This window comes from Alligator sinensis, unplaced genomic scaffold (genome assembly GCF_000455745.1).
Source record: "Alligator sinensis unplaced genomic scaffold, ASM45574v1 scaffold388_2, whole genome shotgun sequence".
NCBI lineage: Eukaryota > Metazoa > Chordata > Crocodylia > Alligatoridae > Alligator > Alligator sinensis.
In genome coordinates, this window is record NW_005842102.1 from 747,997 (window position 1) to 759,323 (window position 11,327).

The 11,327-nt window shown below is 43.1% G+C and overlaps 1 protein-coding gene across 3 annotated transcripts in view; it reads left to right on the forward strand.

The window, feature by feature from the left end:
- Positions 1-11,327, forward strand: part of DOLPP1 (dolichyldiphosphatase 1) — a 31,769-nt gene that overhangs the window by 1,665 nt on the left and 18,777 nt on the right. For 2 of the 3 annotated variants that reach the window (XR_003094248.1, XM_006024348.3), the window contains exons 2-6: positions 5,591-5,691; positions 8,676-8,760; positions 9,059-9,158; positions 10,044-10,142; positions 10,955-11,083. Coding sequence is in view for 2 of the 3 variants with exons in the window: in XM_006024348.3 (XP_006024410.1) it covers positions 5,591-5,691; positions 8,676-8,760; positions 9,059-9,158; positions 10,044-10,142; positions 10,955-11,083 (514 nt within the window). In the remaining variant the exon portion in view is untranslated. The remainder of the gene's footprint in view (positions 1-5,590; positions 5,692-8,675; positions 8,761-9,058; positions 9,159-10,043; positions 10,143-10,954; positions 11,084-11,327) is intronic. The other variant, XM_025205031.1, reaches the window with a different exon arrangement.

Here is an 11,327-nt window from a genome sequence, read left to right on the forward strand (position 1 = left end):
CTCCTCATTACTCCTGCTTTTGCTCTGTGCTTGAGGCAGAAAAATATGCTGGATGGATCAGTGGTCTGATCCATTATGGCAATAGTTCTTAAAAGCCTGTTCTCTTTAGAGACCTTTCTAGTGGTCTGCTGCTGTCTTACTTTTCACTTGCCAAGAATTATGCTCTGAATGCTTTTAAAAATTCAGTCCAGGTTTTCCAGAGGCTACTTTTCAACCAGCAAAATAGGCAGCCTCTCTTTACCTTTTATTGAGCAAAGTCATGTTTTTGATTGTTTCCCTAGTGTAAATTCAGGGGTGATCAGGTTTGATATAATGAGCAAATTGAAAGAGTAATGCACTCATGTGGGAGAGTCGAGCATCCGCAAGTGGCTGGAAAGTTGTGCAAGTGCTGAAGGTAGAGTTGTTTTATTAGTAACCATGAAGCCCTGCACCCATGAAGGAAAAATGAACAGAGCTACATAATGCAGCAGCTTCATTGTGACTTTTTCAGTTTGTCTGTCTTTAAAAAAACAAAAACAAAACTATCCTGACAGGACTTCTGATATATATTGTCTTGTGGCCTTTAAATTCTACCCATCCTATTAAGGGAGTTCTTTTCTGCATAGGGAGATTAATTGGAGAAACATTAAGATCCTGGCTTTTTAATGTTTTTAAACTTTTTCTTTGGGAGAGCTGGATTCTTTAAGGCTCCATGACTTCCTCAGAAAAGATGAAGAGGTGAAGTCCTTGAGAGGCAGAGTCTTAAGTTGACTCCGGTATGGAAAAAGGAGACGGACTTAGCAAATCCTGTCCCTAAACTAGCAAAATTCTCCCTGATCCATATTTCTGTCAAGTTTTTAAAAGAATAAATTTGTCAGAGAAGCTGAACACATTTAGCATATTTAGTTGATACTAGACACTAACAAAACTAGCATTTGTAACTATTGCATGCAAGCAAAAGTACTAGTTTGTGTATACACTCTTACTTTAATCTATACTTGTTTCTTAACCAGGCTAACTGTAGTTTCTGTAAGAACATTGGTTCTTCTGTGCCTTATTGTGACTTGTTGGGACTTCCCCTCTCTCCACAGCTATTGCTCCTTCCATGTTGAAGTAACATTTACTGGGAGAGACTGGTGCTGCTGCTATGGTATTTTATTCCCCATTTAGTCTTTCAGAAGAAGTGTGTTGGGTTGTGATGAGAACCTTTGCCATGCCACAGTCTTGTATCATCCTCAAAGATGACTAAGAGGTGGCTATTCTTAAGGTGTCACATCTTGTGCTAGCAGTATGAGGGCAGTGTCATGAAAAGCAAGAAGTGGCAGTTCCTCATGCATTTTGCACGAGTACAGAATGTATTGACAAAGTGGAAAGCCTTCATGACACATGCAGCTTATGCTCTTGCAAAATTACCTGTAACACAGTGCTGCCAGAAGTAGACATCTCGATAGGAAACAGTGGTGGCAGCGGTAAAGATAGTCCTTGTTGGCAGGATGTGGTCATGGTGACATTAATTCATATTTTTTACATTGCATTCAGATCATGCTAAAGTGGTAAACCTCAGCTATTTCCAGTTGACACTAAAGGGATGCTGGGTAAAAAATATGCATTTTTTAATTGAAAAAAAATCCCCATAAGACATTGGAAGTAATATCTAGAATTTAATATATTTTTAGTCATGAATGCTGTTTCATCCATTTGTATTTTGAGGTCATTTTTAAAAAGTTGGTCCGTTTCACTTACTGTTTAAGTGAAAGTTTTTGAATTTAAAACAACATCATACTAAACAGATGAGGTGTGTGGGGTGGGGGGAGCATGGGGGTATTTTGGTTTTGTTTGTGTTTTTAATTCTTGGACTTGAACAAAGGCTGCTGCTAAGAATACCTGCTAATAGCTGTTGGAGGTTTGTGGAGTGGAGAAAGGACCTGCTCACTTTTGTTTTTTTAGAGTCCTATCATAGATCTGATTTATCTGGGGTACTTACTATAACCTCCCATGGGTATAGATATCTCCATGTCTTGACTCGTATCCTATCAGTTATGTTCCGTTTTTGCCATTTCTGAAACTCCCAAGAAGAATGCGATTAAACAGTTAGCTTTTCTTTTACATGATCCGCCGTGCTTTGTCTCTTAAAGACTTGGGCCTTTTCCACTCTTGGATTAGGTCTGTGCCAGCTAAAACTGTCCACCGAACCACTGCATCCATTTGTTAGCAGACTTCTAGCATAGCTTCCTTGACTAAATTGGATGGGGTCTCATTTTCCTGAGAATTGTACTAGACCAAATAAAACCCCTTTGCACTACTACCTATGTGGTTTTAGAATCTTGTTCTGTTAGGATGTCACCTAACATTAATCGTGTGTGTGTGTGTGTGGCTAACAGGTCTGTTCTGAAGGGCTGAGGGGTCTGAAGTGTTTGTGTGAGAAGATTTACCTGAACAGGTGACTATGAAAAGCACAAAGTCAGTTTGGTGCGAGTGGTTGTTCACTAGCTTAGGCTGTGTCCTAGATTGTGGCCACTAGCTCTAGCAATGGTCACCAGACTTTATTGACTGGATGACTTGGCATATTAACTTTACTGTATTCTAGCATCCTGAAGTTTCTATTATGCTCTCTTGAGTTCCTGTATCTAGTTTAATGTTATCAAAGGACTATTTGTATAGATGTTTTTCTGTCATTTTATGTGAGAGAGAATCACTTCTGAGACAATGGAGCAGAACTGGATCTCAACTTCTTTATTAAGTGGTCCCTGTATTTAGGTCTAACTTGATTTTCAAAGCTTTGTGCGCTACAGATTAGAAGAATGAATGTTCTTGCATGCAGTGCTGCTGAACACTGGTACATGACTTGTAAGCTTAAACCATAGGCACTGAGTATGTGGGAGCCCAAGGGCCCTGGCCCACCTTGAGAAGAGGGTAGAGTGACCACCCATCCCTAACTGGGCAGGACAGTCCTGAAATGGGAACATTAAGTCCCAGTCCTTGGCTGCATGACTCTGGGACAGCCTTTGTCTTGGGTTCCCAGTATTGTGCAGGGATCCAGGTTTACTGTTCACCACGGAGTGTTCCAGCCTGCAAGGGGCTGCAGGGAGCGGGATTCAGGGGGTGCCACGTGTGTGTTGTGCCCCCCACTGCTGCTGGGCAGGAAGGGGGTACCTCTCTATGGCCGGCATGGGGCTTCCAGGGGGAGGCAACAGGGCAGGGAGCCCTGAGTTCCCAGCAGGCAGCCCCCATCTGCCTTCACCCTCCCCCCACCCATGGGCTCCACTCAGTCATGCTGTTGGGGAGGTGGGCTCCATCTTGCTTCCCCCCCCAACCTCCTGGCAAAAATAAAAGTTGGTACCTATGGCTTAAATTCCTTGAAAGTTATTTCCAGTATAGTTTTGGCTGTCTGGAAGCAAGTGGTCTTAAGATGAATCTCTTTTGGTGCTTACATTGTTGTTGGACAATACTTAGACATAGAAGGTGTGATTTTTCTGGCAGCTTGTGCTGTTGCTTACACCAAAGCAAAACAGATATCATAAATATTCTGATTTTTTTTTTTCTTTGGTAGCATTTGACAGCCATTTTGCATTTCCTTTGCATTGGTATAAATGACTGTTAGTTATGGGACAACAGAAGTGAGCCCGAGGTCTATTTAATGGGGGTTTGGTTTAATTAAACAAACAAAACACCCATCTGTTTTAGGTTTGTTTCTTACATTAGTCCCAACTCTTTATACTTCTCAGGCTGAAAATCTTCGGCAATCTCTTGCTATTAATAATCTTAGTAGCTTCTAACTGTAAGTGGTGCAGAGCTTGGCATTTTAAAGGAGACTGCATGGTGTATCACAGGTGATTGTACAGGCATCTGGCAATGCACCTAGCAGCATGGACTTCAGAGCTGAGAGAGAGATTTTTATTTAGCTCCAGTTCTTGAAGCCAAACATCATCATGCCAATTGCTACTGTTTTGAGCTCAGCTAAAAACTAGGCTACAAGTGTGTGTGTTGGAGCGGAAATGCCATATACAGAGGAAGGAAACTAAATTGATTTAGGAATGAATCAGTTTTTCAGGCACGTGGCAGGGCTCAGATTTCTTTGGAGGGTATTGTTGCAGGTGGTTGCATTGGCTGGGCCCCTACCTTGCACGGTTCAGGTTCATTTGCGGTTTGCTGCACACAGTACATATTAAATTTAAATGACACAGTAGACATAACTAGAGAGCCTTTAATCACTATCAGCTGGCTGATTAAACTGGCTGGCAGAGAAGTACACAGGGACTTACATGTCTGAAGTGTGATAGAATAGTTACATCTTTTAAATCTTTGTTGTACATTGAATAACTATAGAAATCCATCTCTATTTACCGGATTGGGTACGCCTGCAAGGGTATCTATTTCACTACTTTGGTATATGTACCAATTAGTTGTCCCCTTACTGTTGAACCCTACATCCAACTTCCCTGTTTTCCTGGAAGATGCATCACTTAACTATCTTTTGGGTATGATATGCAGGGACCTTTAAAACTCCCTACTCAGTAGATTTTTAGCAGTCTGACCAAGCCTGATGATCTTCTGTGAAGGGAGAAGAAATGGGGGAACCTGATTAGAAGCTAAGATCTTGTTAAACTAAGAGAGAAGGGGGAGGATGTGATGGAAGGGACGACTACCAGAAGGTGAGACCTTGTTGAGCCCATGTTTTGCTGAAGTATTAGCAAGACTGTCATGGGTATGAGGCCTCGAGTTTGCAGCTGGTATGCAGGAGGGATCAGGTGCTTAGCAGGGAGGAACAGGTCCTTCTTTTTTGTGTAGTGAGGTTGAAAGGACTGTATTGTCATGGTGAGAATAGTTTGAGACCACCAGAGCCTTTGCCCTGTTCTTTGATTTTGCTTATAATGGGGTAGGGTTGCCAGCATCTTTCTAATAAGTCTCCACTGTAGCAGAATCATTAACAATTTTTTTTAACTGAGTTTTTTGCTCTCTCTGTTTTGAATTTTTGAAAAAAAAATGGAGATCATTTTTTAAAAGGGGTATACAAGAACCTTTTGAAGAAACAAATACATGACTCCTTTTGTGCTTGGTTGCTGATCTTAAAATTATTTTGGTGAATTTTTTTTCTGTTTGTTTTGAGTCTACATTTGTATCTTCCCTAAAGAGTTTGTAGACAATATGTTCTTCTTGAGGGATGAATAGGTAAGGATGCTTTACACTGACTACTATGCCATCTATGTTGTCCGCATGTACACATTATGCTTCAACTCTGACATCTGTCTTCTTTTGGGGTTCATACTTTCATGCCTAGACAGGGGAACTACTCAGTCTTTCCACAGACTGAGGTGTAATCTGGCTAGCAGAAATTGCTTTTGGTTGGTGTCAGGCTTGTTCCATCTTCCTCTTCTTCTGCCTGCTTCTGAAGTTAGGCACTGCCACCCTGCCTGCTTTCAGCCTCCTTTATCCTTTACTTGTAGCTTGGTTGAAATGCTGAGTCCACATGGGTCTGCCATATAGGGTTCTACCACTGGGCTACCAAGCCATTACTTTTGTGTGTGAGCTGTGAGCTGCCAGCCTACAGCTGTCTGTGTTGGGCAGATATGTAAAATTCAGGCTGATTTTGTTTTTCTCTTTACTTCTACAGGTGATTTCTCTGGTCAACTCTTAGCCTACTTGAGTCTTAGTCCAATTTTTGTCATTGCTGGCTTTGTCACACTCATCATATTCAAGAGAGAGCTTCACACGGTGAGTTTTCCTTTTTCATGCTGGCAACTTGTTGATAGTGCAGGTCAAAGTAAGGTGATCTGTTTACCTAGAAGAGAACATAACTTGGTTTTGCACTAGTTTGAGTAACAGTCTTGCCTTAGGTCACTGCCAACTTCTGAACTTCAAGCATTGGTTCTACAACTTTCTGGACAGACGGTGACAAGGATGTGTCATACTTGTTAGTCACTGTGACAAACATCTCACTTGTGAGAAACCGGAAGTGAAAATTGATGCTTTTATTTCCATTTTATGCTGTAATCTGATCGACTATCAAGTTGTGCAGGGTCATGCATGATGGACAGGAGATGGACTAGGAAGAATAAGCAGGTGTTGTGTAATTCAGTAGGGTGCTTTTTCCTCTGATATTTTTATTTAGAGTTGCACTTTCCTGTGGTTTCTTTGGGGGTAGTAGCAAGGACTGCAAGATCCATTTCACCCCTGTGTAAAGCAGCGGGGTCAGGAATGAGTCTGACTCCTTTCCTGACCACCAGCAAAAGATTTCTCTTGATGTAGTGTGTTGCATGGGCTGTGCTGTGGGTCCTGACAGGTAGCTAAGAAGTGATGGCTCTGTCTTGTCATACAGAGTTTACAAGTCATTTGTAATGTTTGCCCTCCATTAGCAGGCAGAGGAAATGGAGCCAGTGGCAGGATTATTGTATTGGGGTCTGATACTTCTAGCTTTATACAAAGTGAGTGTCATGGGAACCAGAGGTTTCAGAATTGAGAATGGAGCCTCTAGCTTATTATAGGAGGTAGTGTCCTAAAGCTGTGTAACAATCCAGAGGTTTCTGGTGACATATATGACAAGCATTGGCAAATTGAGACCAGATCTGTAGTGCCCAGGTGTCTGCATCATAAAAAGAAACATCCCATTAGGCACAAATTGCCCCCCCCCCCCCTTTTTTTAGAAACTGGCAGAAATCCTGGGGATTGAAGAGTCCATAAAGACTCATTTCTAGGGGTGAGCCCGGCATGTGAAGGCCCAGGTACATTGGTTAGGGGATTTCTCTGGTCAGCCAAAATTGATGCGTGTTACATGTTTTTTGAAACTGCTGCAAGTTTTAGCACAGGTACTTCATAAACACCCTTTTGAGCAGCACTTTGGACCTACTTATGTAGCACAAACTATGCATGATATTAGTCCAAAGCCAAAGGCTTGTGATTTACCACATAGTTCATTGGGCTGGGCCAGAGTCAGTGGCATTTCAAGCCAAGGTGACCCTACAGCTCAGCACTGCTCAGTGTATGTGTATACTCCAGATGCTCTCCCATCCCCCACGTGGTAATTGGCTCCTATTCATGACTGGAACCAGGTGTTCTTGTCAAGTCCTGGAACCAGGTGTTTGGGTGATGTTTTCCAAGCATTTAAGGCTGGTGAAGAAACAAGAATAATTGGAAATGAGAAAGAAAGGCGCAGCTCAGATGTTGAAGCGAAGAGGAAGTCAAGATGTATTCAGTGTTGTGGCTCACCATGGCTTGGAAAAAGAGGCGGCGGTGATGGGGACTGCCCTTATGGGCTAGTGTAGTGGTTCATGTGCATTGAATCAAAATGGGCTGCTCTTGCTGCAATAACCAAGGACAAACAGGAGTTGAGGGAATGTGACCTCCCTAAGTCAGCAAGAGAAGAGATGCTCTTCTCAGCCTCTCTTTTGCTAGAGGGGCAGTGGCAGCTGCTCCATCATCAACCTTACCTTTTATGTCCACAGCTCTTTGCCTGGAAACAAGATGACAGCATGTTCAGAGACTGCTGGTAGCAAACCACTGCTAAGTTCCTCCGAACATTTGCAAGCGGCGGTGCTTAGAGACTTGGAACTCGTTCAGAGCAGGGTGCATTTTCATGGAGGCATTTTCATTTTCTCTGGACACTAGCCCCACTCCCTGCTTCAAGCTCTGTAACTTCTAGGGCTTTTCTAAGAAGCCCAGGAGAAAGTCATTTGGCAAATTTCTTCTAAGAAGTTATTTCCCACCCTCTCCACAAATGTAGGCAAAATCCTTCCCACCTAAGGCAGAGAACAGGTCTAAGCATCCAAGTTTTGACAAATTTTATAAGCGACTGAAAACCAGGACTTGCTATGGGAAATATCAGCAGCTAGGCAAGTGTTTAGTGTTCAGGGTAACAAGCAACTCTAATGATTGTAAAGGAACCACCATTGGGATGGGGTGCTGGAGCAATCCAGCAGCACACAGCCTCTTGGCCTGCAGCTTAGGAGGGGGAGTGGAGAATCCCGCCACCAACTGACATGGGAGAGAGGAGTTAAAGACAGAATTCACTTCCTAGGCTGCAATTTAGCCAGGACACCAGGGCTGACAAGAAACTTGTGTCCTGGTCTGTGCAGTGAAGATCAAATTGGTATTTATCTCTGCTCCAAATGGGAACCGACAGTTTCAGGATGATCAATATTTACTGAAAGCTGCTCACTGAAGAGTAAAATAGCATGTCACCCTTTTAGCAGGGCATGCAACAGTAATCTGTGTGTGTGCGTGCATATGTACCCATGAGCACATGCACACTCCCTCTCAATCTGTGGTAAAGACTTAGAGATGTTAACATTGATAACTTATCTTTCTGATAATGCTCTTTACAAGTGGGTTTATTCTGTGAGGGACTAATGCAAACAGAACTGAATATAAATAGCATGTTGTCAAATGTATAATATGGGTTGAAAAGCTGTTCCTCCCTCCCCTTCCCCATCCTTGGTCCCTCAGTTAGAGTACATTTGGATGACACCTATAACTGGAGTAGGTTAAAAAGAGAGAGAGCTAAGTGTGTGTTTGCATGCGCACATGTACATGAGATGGAGAGTGCTATCTTTGTTTTGGTTTTGTTTTCAAAGTGAATGGGGCCCTAAAATAAAATTGGGTAAGGTGTGGCAGAGAAGTATTGTCCCTGTGGAGATAATGCCAAAAGAAGCTGAGGGATGGATCCAGCATTGTGGGCTGACATGGCTGTCTTTCCTTTGCAGATCTCTTTCTTGGGTGGGCTGGCTCTCAATGAAGGAGTGAATTGGTTAATAAAGAACATTATCCGGGAACCACGGCCCTGTGAAGGTACAGTACAGCCTAATGGCATGGGGGAAAGACTGGGTGTGTAGGGGATGAGTTGATCTTGAAATCTGGAGACAGCACTGGGGTGAAGGGTGAGTGTTGCCTCGAGTCTTGGATAGTGTTTGCACATTTGGGGTGAAGGAGTGGGTGAATAGTAGCTCTGGCAGTGCCAAATGAATGAGAAAATGCTTATAAATTCATACACGCAGCCCAGCAGAGCGGCCTCGCTGGATCCTTGCAGAGTTCCAGCTGCTGCATATGGAATAGTCATTGATCGTGCTGTTTGTTCTTCTCTTCCCAGAAGCCCATTCAACAGTGACCACAAAATACGGGATGCCATCCAGCCACTCCCAGTTCATGTGGTTTTTCTCTGTCTACTCGTTCCTGTTCCTTTATTTAAGGTGAAGCACCTGATAACACTTTGGCCTCTGGGACGTTTCGAATAGGTGGCTTCTTAGCTGCATGCCTTTCCTTCTCTTCATCGGTTGATTCCTATAGGTAGAGCTGAATTCCAGGACCTGTGCAACCTTTGTGGGGTGGGATTCCTTCTGGAATGTGGAGTCGACTGCCTCCCAGAGTGCATATAGGACTGTGGCCCTCGTTGCTTTTTTTTAGCTAAGAATATGAATTGAGGAGGGGGATAGGAGGAGTGAAGTAGCTTGAGGACAGTCCTGCCAGTATCATGAATCCTTCGGAATACGATGTTCTTGGCTCGATCTCTTAAGATTTGTGCCGAAGATCAAAGCTACCTGAATCCATGCAGGAAAACCATGGGTGCAGGGGGAGGAGAAGAGAAAAGGGAGTGGAGCTTTCCTCGGGCATTTGGTCTCCTTTGCATTTGTGAGTTGGTTTCTTCAGCAGTACTTCTTGCTCTTTTTGCATGTCTTATGGTGTAGCTCTACTGCTTTGAACTAGACTTGAATGTTTTTGGAGGGGGCAGGGGATCTGCATACCAGAAATGGCTGCATATTGTGTTTCTGTAATGTGACAGAGCAGGAGAGACTAGGGATCCCCCTAGTTCTATGGAAAACTGTAATGGACTCTTAGGGTCCCAGTGATGCCAGGGCATGCTGACTTCCTTTATGGTGATATGTTAAAACCAGCTGACTGGAATTGGGCTTTCTCACTTGTATCTACTTGGTAACAGGTAAATATATATCTGTGGCAGCTGTGGTTTCTCCAGAGTCACTGGAGTCCGGTGGGGTGAGCTTTGGGGGCTGTTTCTCTTCCTAGCACCATCTTTTTTTTCCATCCTGCTAATGACTCTTCCCTCTTTCCTTTCCCAGAATGCACCAAACAAACAATGCCAGGTTTCTGGATTTATTGTGGCGACATGTCCTGTCCATCTTCCTGGTGACAGTGGCCTTTCTAGTCTCTTACAGTAGGTACGGAGCAGCTGTTTTTCTTACTCTTTTGTACTAACTTTTTGCTTTGAGTCTTTAACACTTTAACTTCCTGTAGTTGGGATTTTTTTTAAATTCCTGATGACCATACCAAAACTGCCAGAGCTTTAGGGGAGTCACCATGTTCCATGGCCTTTTGTACTTCACACTTTGTCTATCCCATCCCCTTTTCTGCATCAATGAATTAAAGCATTGAGGCAAACCATAGGCCAATTGCTACTGTAGCATCTGAAGCGTTTGCTATTGAGTTAAGTGATCTGTGTCTTATTTTAGAGACAGTTTAGATGGATTTAGAACTGTTTGGCTTCCATCATGTTTACATTGGGACACCATAATTGCAATATGAAAACTAAACTCTGATAAAGGGACCTTCAGTTTAGCAGAGAAAGGGTTAGTAAGTTCCAGTAGCTGGAAGCTGAATTTGGGTAAAACTCAGATGTGAATCCAGATACCAGTTTTTACAAATGAGAATAGGAACAGTAGGAGGAGTGCCTTTGCTAATCGGAATGGCCACTCTGGGACATATTGAAGAAGAATCTGCTTTTAGGTATTTCCCACGTTTAGGAGTACTCTGAATACAATGTTCAGTACACCAGAGGATCTGTACTTTCTGACACACAATCTGCCTGTTTCAATTGGGTGTTGGCCATATTTTATAGGTGTCTCTGAGCTGTTTCACATCTTGGAGGGAATCCCTGTCTGAACTTCACCAGTGTCTGTAAGACCCATACTCTCCTGTCCAGTGTCATTTACCTTGTTTTTTCTAGTGACTTCCCTTTTTCTTTCTGCCGAAGGGTTCATCTGCTCTACCACACCTGGAGCCAGGTTGTATACGGAGGTGTTGCAGGCAGCATCATGGCTGTAGTCTGGTTTGTCTTCACACAGGAGATTTTAACTCCTCTGTTCCCAAGGATAGCTGCATGGTAAACCTTTGGATGCTGCTTTGATCATGTTGTAATCCTACAAGACTGTACCCTTCCCTTGTCTAGGGGCTGCACATCTGGGTTTCCTCTAAATGGGTCACAGCACTGTTTAATTCCTTTGAAATGTAAAAATAAATCTTATTCAGGTGGCGCACAGTTAGAGAATCCGTACTGTACAACTGAAGCAAAACCAGTCCTGAGTTACTTCAGTCTGTAAAAGCAGATAGTTGTCATGATGTTTGGT